This window comes from Tetrao urogallus (genome assembly GCF_951394365.1).
Source record: "Tetrao urogallus genome assembly, chromosome: 5".
Lineage (NCBI taxonomy): Eukaryota > Metazoa > Chordata > Aves > Galliformes > Phasianidae > Tetrao > Tetrao urogallus.
The window spans coordinates 7,829,424-7,848,065 of NC_136818.1; the positions used below are offsets into that span (position 1 = coordinate 7,829,424).

General features: G+C 42.1%; 1 protein-coding gene across 1 annotated transcript in view; it reads left to right on the forward strand.

Moving 5' to 3' along the window:
• Positions 1-18,642, forward strand: part of TRABD2B (TraB domain containing 2B) — a gene marked incomplete at both ends in the record, with an annotated part of 255,725 nt that overhangs the window by 149,807 nt on the left and 87,276 nt on the right. Inside the window, one exon of the mRNA XM_079535809.1 lies at positions 4,246-4,420. Within this exon, the coding sequence (XP_079391935.1) occupies positions 4,246-4,420 (175 nt within the window). The remainder of the gene's footprint in view (positions 1-4,245; positions 4,421-18,642) is intronic.

The following is an 18,642-nucleotide window of genomic DNA, read 5'->3' on the forward strand; positions in this document are numbered from 1 at the left end:
TGGAGTTAGCTCTTTCTTATGCTGCAGAATCCCAGTCTCCTTCCACAAACTATCAGTGGGAAGAGAGGTTACTGCTAAGCATCATCTTTGACTTTGGATCTTCCTTGGGGTCTCACCTACAAGATTCAGCCAGTGACTTCTACATAACATCTGTTCTCAAGTCAGAGGGTCTTGCTGTCCCCATTTTACAGATGGGATTCTGAGAGACAGGAGGAATAATGCCAAATGCTTCAAAGATATTTAGTGCATGTTAAGTGCCGAGTTTCCTTTGAAGGCCTAAACCCAAATGACAAGCTTGTGATCATGCAAAAGATTTGTATTGCCCATGAGAACAGAACAGTTTTTTCAGGGTGGTGTCATAACCACTCCACAGCCCTTCCTCTTTCTTCTTCCTGAAGCTCCTACTGACTTCAAAAGTGAAGAATTATGGCCCACATCCCACAGCACTGTGAGCTTGGAACGTGTGCAGAGCTTTACCCACACATATATTCCGTCAGGGATGCTGACTCAAATGAAATTACACAGACCAGGGGGGACGGGTGGTTTTGGGTCTTGACTTTGTTTAGTTCTTGTGTCCTCTCACTTCAAAAACTTGACAAAGAAATGCAGAGTATACCTAAAGATACCAAGAGTGGCACCTAATGACTGGATTCAGAGTCCAGCTGTACTTAACTGTAGTAACCATAGAGCCAGGTAAATATGAATAGAAAAAAGGCAGAGTTACAGCTGATTCAATCAAACAAATTCTTCTTTCTTTTAAATACCTCTGCATGAAATATATTACTGAGTTTTCATGGGAAATATGGGTGTATGTACATTACATGAATTGGTTTCTCAAAAAAAACAGTATTGTTCTCAAAAAACATCTTCTTGTGGAGACTGTACACAAAACCTGTCCTTATCTCTCTTAATGTGCATCCACTGGAAAGGAAGCAAAGCCCAGTTGATGTGTGATTGTTTGCTGACCCCATTACTGCTTTCTTAGTGAACAGCAAAATAAGAAGTGAGGATTTTCAACACTCCCATCATGCATCCTGTGATGCATTTGAATACTAATAGCAATAGACAGCTACTATCACAGAGGTGGTCAGTGTGCTGCCCCTTGGCACAGCGCGTTTCATCCCTCACTCAGTTTGAAATAACAAATGCCAATATTTTGGCATTGACAAATGACAATATTATAAATACAAAAATTATGTTTTACACTGAATCAAAACAAAAATATTTGATGAAATGGACTAAGAAAGAAACATCCCTTGGCGTGTTCTTTAGCCCATCCTTTCAATACAACAGCTTTTCTTTTTTCCCCCCTCCAAAAAAAAAAAAAAACCAACCCATTTAATCCCAACTGTGGTTAACAGCTTCCTAATTGCATGCAACTGTTTCTTGGCTTCCTGATCCCTGTCTGGTAGTTAGGAATCCAAAGGGTTTCTTAAATCAACAGGAGCAGCTGCCTCCTTGAAGCCACGCATGGTGTATGTCACCGACCATGGAAAGGAGCTGCGATACAGGGAGGAGCAGCGCTGATTAATGGGGCCAGTGTCGTAGCTCAGAGTGTGGTTGCACTACTGTGTACGGCTGTACTTACTTCCATCATTTATCTTCCAGCCTCTGCCACACACACACACGCAAACATACACACACGCTGTATTTTTTGCAAGTGATTGAGCAGTCATTAGAAACACAGGAATGCACAAGGTGCAGAGGGATCTGTAGCTGGTGATGTGCCTATAAGGGTAATGCCTCCTTTCATCTCGTTCTTTGGACAAGTATGAGAAACGCTGACAAAATCCAGTCCTTGGTCTGAAATTTATCTCTCTGTCCTTAGCAAACTCTTTCCCACAGAGGAAAAAGAGAGGGGGAAAAAAAAAAAGAAAAAAAAGGTGAGGAAATGGCTGCATTTTGTGCATTCTGTTTTAGGTTTGATAAAGGGGGGAAACAAATTGTGAATTGAGTGTGGATGTAGGTGCAGTGCATCACTGCAAGTGATGGAGCTGCGTGAGCCAAAGGAGGGTGCTTGGCTTCTTGGCAAAGACCCTTTTGGTCAAGGTCTGAACAAAATCCCTGTGCTTGGGCTCTAAACCTCCTGCAATGCAATGGAGATGTCCCCTAAACGGGCTGCTCAGAGCCATTCTGTCCATGAGCACTGCTGCTCCTGCCTTGGGTAGGAGCAGGTTGTTCTCATAAGTTGTATGGTGCTTTCCCTGAAGCATTGCATGTGTTGTTATTCCTACCTCACTGCTTTGTACCAGGAATGGATGCTCCTACATCTTTCACTATTGCAGCCAGCAGTATTTTACCCCTCCAGTGCCAGCAGGCTGCTCCTGGTCCTTGGAAGACAAAAGCAGCTAAAGGCAGCTTCCTTGTTTAGTGACAGGAAACTGGTGTCTCCAGTAGGTCTGGCCTAATGGGGCTGTTATTATTAGCTGAGTGTTCACAAAGGGCTGAAATGAGAACAAGGTGCAAAGCACTCTCTTGCTCTGAGGACTCTGCAAGACACGTTGAAGAAGCCAAGCCAGCCTGGAAAGCCTGGTAGGAGGAGTGACTTAGGGAAATACACCCCAGTCTTAAAGAGCAACATGCTGGGAGAAGTGTGGTGATTTGGCAAAACAGATTGCATTTGGAAAATCCACATGGACCATGCAGCCCAACAGGCTAGTGCAGTTATGGTGTGCTGTCATTATCTCTGCCCATATGGGAGCATCACGAGATGCTGTGCCCGTTTCTGGCTCACCCAGCAGGTACAGCCTTTGGTGCAAACCCACAGCAAGGCTTCAGTCTGTCCTTCTGAATAGCTCATGGTGAGAAACCTCAGCTGCCCTGTGCTCCCGACACATCTGAGGCTGCAGTGGAAAAGCCTTAAGGAGAACCACTGGAAAGATAAAAGTGAGTTCTCTCCGTAAGACTTGCTGAAAACTTTTAGAGAGACAATATGAGTGAGGAATGTGGGAAGAGGCAGAAACTGCTGTGGTAAAATCATATAGTTAAGTGGGAGGGTAAGAGGTGAGCTGAAAAAAAGATGACTAAAAGCAAGTTTTAAGAAAATGAGTTCAGGAATCTGGTATAGTGGAAAATCAGAGGAAGAATTAAAGCAACAGCACTACTGCATCAAGTATTTCATCACGCTGCTTGAAGGATGTTCCCCTCATGGGCTGTGTGTGCAATACCATTACCGCTGACTCAGATTAATGCTGGAAATCCTGGCAGCTTTACTTTTACCTGGGGACTGGGAAATCTGAATTTGGGTTTTGCAGCTTAAGCAGCTTTCCAGTGGCAAGGCAGAGGAAATCACCGAAGGTGAGGGGTCCTGTGAGCAGTCATCAAGCACTGCCCACTGTAACACGCTGCAGGCTCCTGCATCAAAACAGCTCACCTGTTCCAGTAATCAAAGACTTGTGGCATGGCCGCCCCTTACAGCTTCGGTCTTAGTTTTTTCATGGGCTTGCTCCCCTTACTGCAAAAATCCTAACTATCCTTTGGGTTTTCACCATCCTTCTTTGTGCGTGAACATCACTCCTTCCAAAAAAAGGGACTGATGGAGCAGCAGGTATGGAATTCCCTTTTTCTGCCCCAAAATATCAGGAATATTTCAGGGATTTTATGTTGTGGAGTTCATGTTCTTCTCTAGTGAGATCTAAAGCTGAGAAAAAGGTAAGGAGTTTTATCATGTTTACATCTTCCTGGTTTTGGATTTGCTGACCTTTCCTAGTTGTTTAACTGTTTGGATTATTAAGAAGCAGCGTATACAAGCCAAATCTTGCAGTCCTTACTCAAGGTCATGACCACCTTGGTTGAGAATGCATTGCAGGGCCTGTTCAGGCATGAATCAGCCAATAAACAAGATTGGACTTGCAGAGAAGAGGTTCTGGTAAATTGCTCGGGTGTGGCACCTAAAAACTCAGGTTACTTAAGGAACAGAGTAAAATCAAAATGCTCTGTTTAGTAAAAGTTGTAGTCTGCTGTACCCTTCCCAGATACAGCCAGGTGCCAGTTACACTAAATAAAGCATGTGTTGGCCAGGTTTTTGTTTGTTGGGTGATTTGTTTCTTTTCTTTGTAGAATTAAAGATTATAGAACAAGCCCACGGTACTGTGGTGAGTTTTTTCAGTGATGCACAGGTGGTTTAAGTAAGACTGGATTACAACCTCCAACGTTTCTGAGATTACTGAACTGTTTACAGCTGTCCTTTTAATGAGCCTGTTAGAGCCAGGTGCTGCCAGCTGAGCCTCAGTCTCTCCATTGCAGGTCCCAAACTTCATCAACACTACACTCCCACCCCACGAGCAAGTAACAGCCCAGGAGATAGACAGCTACTTCAGGCAGGAGCTCATCTACAAGAGGAACGAGAGAATGGGCAAGAGAGTGATGGCGCTTTTGCGGGAGAACACAGATAAGAGCTTCTTCTTTGCCTTCGGAGCAGGTATGGTGTGAAGTGCTCTTTTATTTGGATGTTCTGGTTGGAAGTAAAATGATTTGAATGCTTCGAGATTCTCTTTCTGGTGTTGTAGGGAGCTTTTTCTAGGGGATTTATCCTTAAAGCAGGAAGGTTTTTGTCTGCGTAAACCTACTGTGTAGGAAATGAATCTTGTTCAGACAGGTTGTGATTTGATTGCTCCTGAGCTTTTCATTGGGTTGTCCTGGTAGAAACGTGAAGCTGTTAACATTTCTCACATCACTGCATTCATTCCCTTTCCCAATGAAACTCTTCATTTCTCATGTTATGTTTGTGTTGTGGTTGTGTTTGTGGCAGCGAGTATAGGATGTACTTGAAGGGTTTTTGAATTTGCAAGAGTGGGTGAGGCTAGGGGAACACAAGTCTTGCCATGGTAAGGGACTTGTTTGTGGGCTGGGAATCCTGCCCTGGGGTTTCAGACCTTGGGACCTCTGTGTATTTTCTACATGGGTGATATTGCTGCCATGGTGGTGCATTTCTCTCAACTGGATGTCTCTGGACCTTGTGCAAGTGTGTGAGTTATACATGTAGCTAAATACCACTATTTCTGAATCATTAAGGAGCATCTGATGTGTCCTTCTGCATGTTCTAACTTTCTCCGTGTAGTCTGCAGAACAAAGATGTGTGTAGCACTTCTGTAACAGCATGTGCAGCTGTCCTTTCTCTGTTAATTATTTTACCTCTGTAACAAAGTTAATGTTTCTGTGTTATAAGAGCATAAACAAAAACTGCTCAGGCCCCTTTTCAGCAGAATGCTAAGGAGCAGCTTTAGTGGTTTTACAGGATGCCCCGACTTCAAGGCAATTTGAGATTTCTGTGCTGAGAACTGATCTGTCTTCCTTCTTTTGCTAACCATTTCTCATCTTTGACAGAACTTTGCTTCTTGTCCCATGGCTCTCACTATGAAGTTTGGCAATGACTTGCCTTTCACTACACACTTTGGTGGGAATTTTGATTAAAGGCTGCAGGATTTAATACAGATAGATGCATCTTTATGTATTTATACTTTGAGCATATCCAGACTGCATTTTCCCAAGCCTATTTTATCTCAGGCTTTCCTCATACTTGGTTTGAGGAGTTTTGCTCAATTTTATTTTACTTTTTACAGTAGAAAAACACATCACTGTGGTTCGTAGTTGGATAGGGATTAATTAAAAAAAAAAAAAAAAAAAAAAAAGTTGTCTAAATCATGGAGCTAGGATTATCAGAGATTACAGAATGTGGTGGCTCTAATGTAATTCCCAGTTCGGGAAGCCCCTAGCAGGAAGTTACTGAAGCCTGGAGGATAGATGGCACTGTTGCCTTCTTACCCTCCTCTGTGCCTACATCTGCTGCAGACTTTGGCTTACAGCAGGATCTTAGAGTGGAAAGATTCTAACCCCTGCAGCTATTTGTGTGTACTGGTAACAGAAATGCAATTAAATGGGTACTCATTATAGATGGCTCTCCTTAGAAAGCTATTGCTATGGATGGGTGGTTTGGGCTTTCACCCCCTCACCTGTAGCTGAGTGCATCTACTCAGGGCACCTGAGCAGCTTCAGGTGTGAAAGCTGCTTTGTAAAAAATCAAGGCCCATTTCTTCTTTTGCTGCCCATTTTTGGCTTTGTTGTGGAAGCCTTTGTCACTGGACGGTTCCTTTCTGCCAGCTCTGACTCTTAACAGGACAGGGCAGATGCATGCCACAGGATTTACTGAAAACCAGAGCAGGATTGATGCTGAGGAAAGCTTTTTGTTTTGGGTGCTTTGTTCTAGCATCCCTTTGGTCTTCCTTGCTGAAGCCCTCCATCCCTGCAGGCCATTCTCACACAATTAATTCCTTCTTTCTTCTCCGGGTTATTATTATTACTTTTTCCTTTATGCAGCAAGAACTGAGAGTACTGCTGCATCGTGGGCAGTGTGGCCATCATGGCCATCAACAGCCTGGCCATCATGGAGGGCCTCGGGTTGAGGGAGCAGTGGGTGGGGGACGGGGACATGTCGGAACATCCAAGTGAGTTGAGATCAGACCAATTTTTAGAAACACAAAGAGAAATGGACCGTTTTTATTATGTTGAAAAGTTTTTTTGTTCCATTCAGAAATACTAAAACAGAAGTTCTAATTCTAAATTAAGCTTTTTCAGTATTTTTTTTTTCTTTTTTTAAATAAGAAACAGCAACAGATTCCCATTCTTACCTTCCTGTGGCATTACTCACACGTTAAATTCATTGGAACTGCTCAAACTTCCAATGTATTTCTTTATAAAACACATAAATGAAAATGGCCATTTATTCTTTCAATTTTCAATTCTTCATCCCCTCCAAGAAAAATACAGGATTTGGGTAAAATGGGGCACAACTCTAGCTCCTTCCTATACACTTCATTCTTTTCCTGCCAGGGCTTACCGTATTCAGGCTTAATGTGGAAATCTTGCCATGCTTGTATTCACACTAACTATACTCTAGCAGAGAAACCCCATTTATTGTTGGTGTGGTTAAATGATATTTTTCAGGTAACAGCCCTGTTAATCTTTCTCTCTGAATGAATAGAAGCAGTTAAATAGAGTACTTGAATAAAACAAAAGATTTTGTTCTTGTTCTTTGTTTTGAAAATCCATCATGTACTGTTAGGTGTTATTGATCCATAGTAACAGTGAAGAGCTTCAGCTCTGACATATCCATGTGATTAATAAAGGCCCATTTACAGTCAAGAAACAGAGATGTAGCCAAGAGCACACGGGCTGTTAAAAAGAGTTAATATTTTGGCAACTAAGACTATACACATGAAGTCAATGTTTAAGAAAAAAATCACTCTGGTTTATTTCATTTTTATGGGCAAATAATTTTCAAGTAACACATATGATAACAGATGGATAAATTTATGTCTGCAGTTAATTTGAAGGATAATTTCCTTAGGATGTTTTACTTAGTTGCATTTCTTTCTTTCTTTTATGAGAGCTGTCAGTTTAGTTACTCAGGGCTGGATTTACTGCTTCAGAAATTCAGATGCTGCTTCAGTTCAAGCCTATTAGCAGCCAAGTCGGTAGGCTTTAGAATGGTTTTTCATGGTTAATTAAAATTTAAAAGAAAAGTTATTTTTTTCTGTGCTGAAACATAAGCACCATAGTGTCTCTCGCAACAGGATGCGAATGGAGCCATCTACGGGGTTCAGTGCTACAGTGGAGGGAAGGATGCATTCTTCCAGCTGTGGGCAGCCCCTCCATCTGCAGTGCAGTGAAATGACATGGCCACGTGGGTGACCAGGGCTCCCAGTGAAGTCGGTGTGTTTTGCCAGGGCTCACCACCTGATACAGCTGGGCCTCTGTAGTTCAGCTGTAGGCATAGGTGGCTGAGATTAGGTTGATATTCCTGGGATGCTCTGTTGTAGAAGTCTGCATGCTGCCATTAAAACAGAATAATCCTGCTGGGCAGGGTCTGATTCTCTTTTTGTTCCTACTGCAGGATGATTCTTATTTCTCTGTTCAGAAAGGGTGCATTTCTTCCCTGTTCTGCTGAGATTTTTCTCAGTCAGCATCATCAGTAATGACTCAGGTTGTCCTAAACTAAAGTGTTAATAATAATGCTACATACAGCACTTGCAGAAGGCTTTGGAGACTCTCTGGTCAGAATGTTAAATGGTATCTGGGACTTGGAAGTGATTTGCAAGTGCTGTGGCTGTGTTTTCACATGCTGGTAAATGCCAATTCTTTCTAAAGGGTGTGATAGCACAGAGAGAATACAGAACCTGTTCGTAGTCCTCTGCTCCAGCTTTCTCAGAGAGGATTTCCAATGGGAATTTCATCACATCTGAACATCTGATTGTGGTTATAGAAGATAACAAAGGCAGAAACATTCACCCATCACCTTCTGTAGTTGAGAGTGACAGATATTTCCAAGGTGGCTGAGGTCATATTTGGTCTGATTCACCACTGAAATGTGCTTAATTTTCTCCATAAACTGTAGAGAATCTGTGAAGACAGCTACTGGTGATGTAACTGTCTTGAATGTTTACCTTTTTGTTTATTTATTTATTTAAATAAAGATGGAGGCCATAACTGAGATGGAAGATGGCTGTGGAATTTGGATGGGAGGAAAGATGGCAGGAGGTGGGAGCCTTTGTTACTGGAAACCATAGTTGCCTTCAGTAGTTTGGGAAGGGAAACAAAGCCATAGATACTACACACAGCTTGAACATGAACCACTGAGAGGGCCTTTGTGAAAGCTATTAGCACCTGCCACGAGATCTGGCATCCAGGTTCACATATGATACTTGAAAGTCTTTTTTCAGAGAGGAAATGCCTTGAGGCTGACATCCAGCTGCATGCTGAGGACTGGGGATTTACAGATGTTGAATATGCAAATGGCTGTTTTGCACTCCCCGCTGGTGCAGTATTGTGTACAGACTGGGCTCAAAGTTACACCCACTGTTTTGCCATTTGGGAATGAACAGCCTCACATCGGAGGTACGGTCCTCCTCCTTCCACAAGTTATGCAGCTCTTTGCCATTTCTATTCTTCCTCTTGGATCCTCAGCAGAATGGAGGAGGAGGGAGGGGAAAAAAAAAAAATAATAGCACACTTGTGGGCTGGGATATAAAGAGACTTTCTCCCCAGGGTGAGACATCCTGGTGCAGCACTGATTAGTGGTGCTGCTGACATCACTGATGCAGTTCTCCGGTTGTCTCAGCAGACCAAGAAGTTGGCGACCGGGAGATTGAATTTGGCAAGCCTACAAAAAAAGAAGAAAAGGGTGAATTAACGGTTTGCAGATGCTAGAATTCCCTCCACTTGTGTTTATTTGGGCATCCAGATACCTATGGTGATGTTGGTCTGTTTTTTGTGTATGGACTTCTATAGATTTCAAGGTAAAGAATCGCTTTGCTTTTAAAAATATTCTCGCATGCTAACTTTGACCAAACCCATGTAATTGAATTTTTTGAAAGTCTGCATTGAACAGGCAGGGTCTGATTCTCTTTTCAGACACTCGGTTGTAAATCAGGAGTTGCTCCACTGGGGAATAGCTTGTTCCAAGTGCAAATCCAGCCTGTAGCCTTTTAAAAAAAGCCCAGCGGAACTTTATGTACGTTGATCTTGTATCATATGGAGGTTTGGAAGCCTCTGAATGTTTTCTTTTAACCTGAAGCTTAAGTCAGCACAGAAAGAGCCCGAATTGGAGAAGCCAAAATAAGCCTGACTCCACTACCTTATTGTGAAAGGGGAAGTGCCATTGTGAAGGCTGATTCCTGTATTTCTGATCTGACAAACTCCTGTTGTATACCAAGATGTTACTCATAAAAAAAACAGAACTGCATTTGCAGTGGTGAGAGCTATCTTGAGGCTGCTCTCACGTGTACCAAGAAAGGTAAGAGACAAAGCAAGTGAAAGAAAGATTCATGTGCTCTTAGCTTAGGTGTTACAGCCTAAACTACTAAGGGAAGCTGGGCAAGCCCTGCACTCCCTCTGGTCCAATGGAGGCCTTGTTGTGCTCATCAGGGAGTCCTTCCTGGCCACTCATCATTGCTGCACTGAAGTGGGTTTCAGCTCAAAGTCCTAACCTTCAAATTTGCCTGCAGACAGTAGGATTTTTATTTAAAGAAATACATACGTTAATGTCAGCTCTTCTGGGTCGCTGACGTTTTCATATCACATTTATTATTACATCTATGCCAAGTTCTACTGTGCAAGTCTAATTTTGCCTGCCTCTTGTCAAAGAAAAGAAAGCTATATTGGCCCCTGCTGTCCTAAAATATAGAGATTTTGGCTATACCCTGTGTTCCTCCTCAAAATTTGAAATGTAAAAATGTAGATGTAATTCAGGAAACTCTCTTTGTGAAACTGCAAATAATCATGAAGATTTACACCCGGACTTACACACTCTGCTGAACCAGAATGGACTTAAACTTGGGGTGAAATGTGCTGGGGGTTAGAGGGAAGAACATGCAAGAACTTGCAGTAAATCTGCAGGCCACCCTGTAAGCTCTCAGGAGATCAGCAGAGGTCCCATATAACGAGATTTCATAACAGGAGTGTTGAAACCAAAATATGGATGCCAGACAATTCATCACTTTCCATCCCAAAACCGTCTCCTCAGAAAACTCCCAACCAGATCTAACAGTGTTGTCTGCAAGAAGACCTTAAAGAGGCTATATGGAGAACCCCAAATTGGCAGTGTTCCTCTACCGCTGAGATTTCTGGGGATGCTAGTGTGAAAATGCAGACAGGATACAGATTGCAAAATGTCCAAGGATCTCAACTCAGCTGGGATAAATTTGTGCTTCTTGCAGTGATTAAGATGTTACTGAGCTCAAATGTAATGCCAGCTATGTGGTTTGTCCCAGAGCAGAAGGAAATCTGGCTTCTCAACTGTGCTTAAATCTAGAACCCGACATGTTAGCACAAATCCCTCATAGTGATTCACGTGGGATCATCTTTCTTGCTTCTGCACCTCCTGCCTGGGTGTGTACCTCCCACGGTGGAGCAGGGAATCCCCAGGAACTCTCGTGGCTGTATCCCTGCAGCTCTTCTGTCAGAGCATCGGATGGCTGGAGAAGGAGCTGAGAAAGGAATTGGACAGAGTGAGGAACCAGCTTCTACTGTTTGTGCTGTTGGGATTCTGCAGGTTCAAGGTGCTTCGTGCTCGTTTTAAGGGCAAGGTACAAGAGGACTGTGCAAGGATGAAGGATCAGTGATTTTGATGGATTGCAAAGACAGGGCACAGTTGTTGGCTAGAGATGTTCTGCAAAAGATACAAAAGTGAAAGCCTTAAAAAGCCTTAGTTGTAAATTATGGGGATTTCTTGAGAATTTTTACTGGTATGGAAACTGGGACTGGAAATCTCATTAAACTGGGTGTTCTTGAGAGAATTCCAGGATTTCTTGGTCGTGGTTGTGCCAGGAATACCATCAGAGCAAACTTACTGAGAAAGGATCTGATCCCAAATCCATAAATCCTTTCTCAGTGAATTAATGGTAGCTCTGCAGCTGACAGCAAGGTGACAGGCATATGCACCTGGATGAGACAACGTTTATTTGTCATTCCAGTCCTTTAATCTAGGCTGTTACTTTCACATTACTGGAAAATATAAATGCCCTCCCTCTTTATAAGTCTATTAAATCCCTTTTCCATTGTAGTTTTTTTTCTGGTAGATCACAAGAGACATGTCAAGAAAAAGAAAATGTGTGCAGTATACCTCTGCCCAAAATAAATATTGAAGTATCAGAAATGTAAAGGGAAGATAGAGTTACTCAGAGAGGCAGAAGGGAAATAATTAGGGCTCTAGCCAGCATGAAGAGATGTCATAAACTTTAGTTATTCAAAACACAAACTCTGCCACTGTTCGCTCATTTTAAAGCGGCATGGAGAAGGCATCAAAGATCTGTTGGACAAAATTGCTTTGGTGGCAACTAAAGTGGGCTGAAGCCCAAGTCCAATAGCTGAGCTGCCATCTGAAATCGAAGGAAGGTTGGTTTTGTGCTCAAATCTCAGATTCCTTTCTGCTCTTTGCTAGAGACCTAATGAAACATCAGTCTACTCTAGACTGATGGGGAGTGAGAAGCAGCTCCAATCTATGGCAAACGTTGATGCTTTTAAAAAAGATTAATAATGAAACTTGAAAATACGAATGGTCTTAGTGAGAGCAGATAATACTGGTACGCTTGCACTATAGTGGTTTTGGTAGAAGCTCTGGAGCTGTGGCTGTTGCAAGTCCATGGGTGACTGGCTTGGATGTAGCCCTGGAGTTCTTGCTCTTGGCAAACCAATTTTCTAGGTCTGTGAGCTAGAAAATGATAAAAACGTCTTCAGAGCTACCAGGCTTTACTCCTGTGTACTTCCAGAGAGGCAGTGAGAATGAGGAGTCAGTTGAATAACCAAAAATCCATATGAATGTGTCTTGGATCTTCTTCTGTTTCTCTGGAGATATTCACTGAGACTTTGGAAGTACTTTGATAAATTGTTATTCAGCAACCAAGGACCATTCTGCCAGAGAACTTGCAAACACACTTTAATCTAAATGCTAATGCTTTGGTGGAGCACAGCTGTGGCTCCAACCCTTTGCAGAAGTGAAATCTCCACCATTTTCCAGGAACAATGTTGCAAGACTTAAACTTACGTGACATATCTAAAATACATAACATGAGTATTTTTAGTATAATTTGTACTTTATGATGGCAAATACCTTAAATACTGAGGTTTGCAAACTTAGAAAAATTGTATTTATACACAGAGGGTAGCTGGAGTGGAGACTCGAATACTATCACTGGGTTAGCTCACTATGAAATTCTGTACCAGTCCTCAATATTTTTACAGAATTCATATTCATTTTGTGTTTTTCCTTGAGGTGTTTGAGGTATAGTGAAACTGCTGTGAGGTTCTTATCACTTAGAAATCTGGTCTGGTTCCAGCTGAAAATTTTGCAGTGCCTCTCACTGGGAGGATTGGTTTAAAAGTAACAGAAATCTGCCAAAGATATAAAGGCTTCGCTATTGATATCAGTGCTATTTTTAATCTGGTTTCCTAAGGAAATGAGGCTTAAGCAATCATGGTGTTTGTGAGTGTATGCATGTAGGTGTGTGTGAATGTCTTTTACCCTTGTAAATTCTTAGTCTGTTGGCTGATGATAACACAACTTGCCAGATGGCTTAGAGTCTCTAAGATAATGTGTTCTTACACGCATCGTGAAAATTGGATAGAGGAAAAGGTAATCCATAGTGCTCATCCACTGAAAGAGCAAAACATGAGCTGAACTTTCATTAGACCTCAGAAAATCCCTAAGGAAGAAGGAGATGAAATGCGTCTGTAGGTAGTGGAACTCTGTTGGTTCATCTGCATGCAGGAGGACGCCGAATGCAGCACGTTAATCGGTCATGATGTGGTTTGAAGAGAGAAACGATGTTTAGAGAAAATAATTATCTGGAGTATCTCAGGATCCATGTGTTTTCTCTGGGCTGCGCTCTCATGAAGTGTTTGTTCTCTCAAGGCCAGAGCAATATTAGGTAGCAGATTTGTAAATGTGACCTAGGTATGGCTCCAGGACTCTATAAACCTAATGATTCGTGGGCGCTCAAACTGTGCAGCCTCACTACTGCTAATTGGTCAAATGTGCCATCAACCATGCCCAAAAATGTTCTTGAGTAGGAAGGGGTGAAAAGAGCATCAGAAATCTTAGCAGTCCAAGAGGCAGCCTGGGGCAACGTTCCTGTGTGCAGAGTTCAGGAACACTTGAAGGTTGTTCCCTTGAGACCTGAAATGGCTCATTGGCAATCGGGAACAAATTTAAGAAGCAAAGAAAGGATTAAACCATGAATTGTAAAGCAAGCAGGCTTCCAGCCATAGGTAATCAGAGAGGTGGTTGTCGATTTGCATTTGGCAAAGGTGTGCAGTAAGCATGGTGATGGGGACAGTACTTGAAACCTTTCCAAAGCAAAATACGGATGTGTCAGGAAGGTTAATCCAGAGTTGGTTCTTAAACTATTTTTTTTAAACTTGAGATTTTTGAAGACTGTCCACTATCTTGGTAACAGTGGTAATTGTTAGGGTGGGACGCTCCCTCTTGAACTATAGGTATCTGAAAATTATTTGTGCATCTTCTTTGTAAGATCATCAGATTCCTTCCACCCGTGAATCTCTAGAGAACAAATCCTCCCACTTATCTCAGATAGATATTTTGAGATGGAAGAAACTGCCCTCAAGAGACATCATTCCACTGGCTACGGAGGAAGCATAGAAAACTGACCTCCAGCAAATGCCTGACTTTCCCATGAAGGGGATTAGTTGGACTCTGAGAGCAGGAGTCAAGAATTCAGTGTCCTGTCCTTACCTCTGTCTGACCTTGAGCAAGCTGCTCTGTGTATTAAGACCTCCCAGAGTTATGATTTCTGTTGCAGCCGATGGAAGTGCCTTGTTCTTCTAAGCAGGCAGAAAGCTGACCCAGGAGTGGTTCGTGTCCTCTCTTGGAGAGCACCTTGGTACTCCAGGGGCAGAGAGAGCCTGCTGCCACCAGGAAAGCTCACCCAAGGCTGGGATCCTTGTTGTAGGAATGGGAGAGCTCTAATCCCATTGTAGCACCAAAGCAGTGCACAGTTTCCAAGTATTATCACGTCATGTAATTGAAGCCCAGTGCTGGCCAACCCTTTTGTTCACTCTTGGGATCATTTGTTACCCACAGCCCTCAGAGCAGACTTTCCATCTTCATTTGCACAGAAGAGAGGGACTCAAACACATGGAAAGGTAAAGCTTGTCCATCATTCCTCAGCAGGGAATGAAAGAAAGCTGCTCCTAGGGCAAGTGCTATCATTCATCTGACTGAAAGTGTTTCTTTTTTAAAAAAAAAAAACAAAAAAAAAACCAAAAAAAAAAACAAAGCAACAAAAACCAGAGCCATGTTCTATCCATCAGTAGGGTTATCCCTCTTGTGAGGTACAAAGCAAGCAGCCAAAACCAAAAGAAAATGTTTTGACATACCATGTGTTCGGTCTTCACTGTTTGCTTAAAGCAGCAACCAGGCCAAATGAGTTAAGTGCTGCCAATGAGACACGATTCAGGCCTTGAGACCCTTCGCAGCTTTCTGACATGACTTGTCTTGCTGCGTGCAAGGCTTAGGGAGAGTGGAAATTGGAAGGTGTGTGGGTGGCTTTCTGCTTTGTTTTCTTTGGTATTACGAAGAGACGTACCAGATGGTGTCTCCTGTGGAGCCCACTCACCACGTCTGTAGCATTTATTCAGCATCTCCTTGCAACACCCAAATCTCAGAAGTTGTCTTTCTGAATTTACATGAGCAGTTCAGTCATCTCCCACACAATAAAAGCTCCAGTGTTGGCCTGCTTGTAACTCCTGCGCTGGGCAGCGCTTCTGTCAGAAGGGAGCCTGTCCTTCCAGCATTTGTGTTTTTCTTTATACCTGCCAATCACACCCCTTGCCTTTGCCTAAAGTTTGTTGTCTTTGCAGTTGGTCACAGCGTGAGCTACCAAAAACCTCACTGAGCTTGACGGGGTATTCTGTTAGCCTAACCCTAACACACGATCCTGCACCTCCCCAGCACACAAAGGGCCTTTTCAGCGGCCCACCGCAGCTCAAAGATTTCATTTCACATGTTACAATTAATCTGTATTTATTGCCACTTATCTTAAATGGCTAACAATATCAAGAGTTTAAAAAGTGCTTTTAATGTCAAACCGGGTCAATTAAAACTCTACTTAAAATATTTGCAGAACTTCTACCCTGAAAATTGCCCCCTCGTTCCGCTGGTAAGCGAAATGTTTTAAACAAATACACGCAGCTTGAGGAGTCTGACATTTGGTAAGATTCCCCTTGATATTTTAGCAGAATCCAGCATCCATTTCCTTACTTCTGCATTCTCTTGCTTTTTTTTTTTCTTCTTCTTCTTTTTATAACAGGGGAAAAAGGAATGCTTTTTTCGATAGTCAGAAATATTTGAAAGAGCTTTAATTGATTTTAAAATAAATAAGAAAAATGAAATGGTCTCTTTTGGCCCTCGGAGTTTTGAGGCTGTTTGATGGATTGATCTTATCTCCTGGAATTTCATCCCCTTCCATGGACTGTAATTGCTTGTGTTTAAACCTGAGCTTTAAACAGTGGGTCAAAGATAATTATTTTTTTAAAACCCTTTCACTATTGTATGCTGGCACAAGAAATAAAGCAGTAGAAGAGTGAATATTATGAAGTAATGAAAGTACTCTTGTTACTAGTGTATGTTTGGTCTTGGTGAAGGCCAAAGATGCCTTTAACGTGAAGATGAAGAATGTTTTCCTCCTCCCTGAAGAGCCCCCAGTTCTGTCTCTTTTTTTAAAGCTGTGTTTATGGGACAGCCTTATTAATTGATGTGAAATAAGAGCTGTTGTGCTGCCCATGTTAATTCTGAACTCTCTCATAGCGCAGCCATGGTTGCACCGTGTTAGGATGCTGATGTGCATCACACAGAGCACACCCAGGAGGCACCCATGGGTAGAGCTCAGTTGTCCTGGATGCTGTGGATTCACAGTGTGAGATCCCAGGCATGGAGAATTAAATGCCTAAGCTGAAGGTCTGTCCTTGTGGAGCCATTTAGGCTTTAAGCTCTGATCCTCAAACACTCGCACTTTTCCATGAGCAGTGATATTAATGAAGCTTGGTTTCCTATGGTTTTAGGTCATTTGCTTGGATTCCCAGTGGCCTAATAAAGTTTGAACTGTAACTGAGGCGTTTCTGTTAATTAGGGCATTTGTATTATCTTTATGGGTCTCTGATTTCCCTAATAAGGCTCACCCTGCAACTTTTTCTTCCACGGGAGAGATCAGCAAGTCTCTATCCAGTCATCTATTTTCATAAAATGTATAGGAAGGGACTGTCTTGGAGACAGTTTCCCTTCTGTCTAACAGATCTGAAATTTGCCTGTGGGTTCAGAATCCTTCAGGGGAGATCATAAAGTCAAAAGTCTATACACAAAGGGACAACAGAATCCCGTAAGCCTCATGTTCTTTGGAAACAAGGTTAAAATGAAATTGCCATATTTATGTAGTGTAAATACTGCACAACTTGAAGCCACCAAATGGTTTTGATCATTTCCTTAGTCACTTGTAGAGTATCTAATTAAACAAATCTGACTTTCCTAAGCAATTTAAGCCACATCTTGAATTCCTCTTGTGTAAGACAACATGAGAAAAATACTTCTTTGCTTCTTGCCTCCCATGAAAAGGGCATGATTATGTCATTTTGAGGAAAGCATTGTTCTTGGGGCTCTGTGTTCTATTGAATGCAAAGATATTGGCTTGAGGATGTGCTTTCACTGCTTGCTAGTTGTTGACTTTGTTATTCTTTTTGGTTTTAGTCTTAACTAAAGTATCAAGAAGCCAAATTATGCTGACTAATTGCATCCTAAGAGTGACAAAAAGCACAAAGTTAACAGCTTGCAAACAAGCCATAGGCTGAAGTCTGTTCACAGATTTTTTTTCTTAAATGCTTGCATGCAGGAGTTGTGCAAATTTCCTACAATTGCTGTCCTTGTCAGATTAGAGTTCTGTCAGCTTCTTTCAGATGTTGTGTTTGGAGCCTTAGTTTATGTTCTCTTTTGATCTGACAAACACACCTGTCTCTAGAAAGGATCAGGTTTGAGATCTTTTTTGAAGTCCACTGCCTTTGGCAGTGTCGATCAAATTCTTACAGACTTATCGTGGACAAGGAATAGTACTTCAGATGAATGTCATTCACTTCTTTAAGTTCCTTATAGAGCCATTTAGAGAGTATATGTAAATATTCAGAGCTTTCTTGTCTGGAGATACCAAAGTGCCGTGGCTGGCTTCACCAGAGTACAACATTAAATTTGGTGATTCATGGAGTAAGGGAGGAAAGTAGTTGCAGTTCCTGGTGAGATGGGCTAGCCTGGTTTTACACGTCTGTTAAGAACATTTGAACCCATAGGCTAATTTCCCTTGAATGTGGTGGAAGGTGGAAGTTTCACAAGGTTGTGTTCCTCTATGGAAAGAGTTGGCTTTGGCAGAAGGAGGAATTTTCTGTTACTGTTCCTGGTCAGGAAAAGGCTGTGGTGTAAACTCCAACTCGCTCCTTCCTAGAAACTGGAAAAAGAGCTCATTGTCCAAACAAATCCATTACAAAACACATTTTTCTGGTTTCACTGATCAGGAAAAAAATTCTGTATCTTAATGGCATTTTCTATCAAACTTCATGCTCAGGATTTTGCAAACCGTCAAATGTTAAACTGTTTCCGTTAGATCCAGAGAACAAAATAGACGTTGCCATAATCTGGCCGTAACAAGGGAGGTGTTAAATTGAGCCTCAGCAAGGAGGCAGCAGTGCAAGGACTGGGTAAAGCATCCTCCAGGCACAGGCACCAGTCTGGAATTAGTAAAATACAAACTCGGTTGTGTTGACAGTTTCTTCCTGCTGGGTGAAAGAGGGAAGTAAATACAAGAAAATAAAACTTATGTCTTAAAAAGCAAAGGGGCTATGTTAAGAGCAGGCTAGTTACAACTCTGGATCATTTTAATTGTGGGAAAATGTCACAAGACAGTCTACCTAAGCACGTTTGCCTTTTTCTTTTTTTCTTAATTCTACACCGTTGTGTGTAAACAGGCAATGATGGATTGTGCTGAAGTTCTGTGCATAGTATCAAAGAGAGCTGGATTTAATTGTGCTGTGCTTATTGTACAACAGGAATGAATTATGAGCCGCTTTACAGCATCTCCAGTGAAAGTGATTATC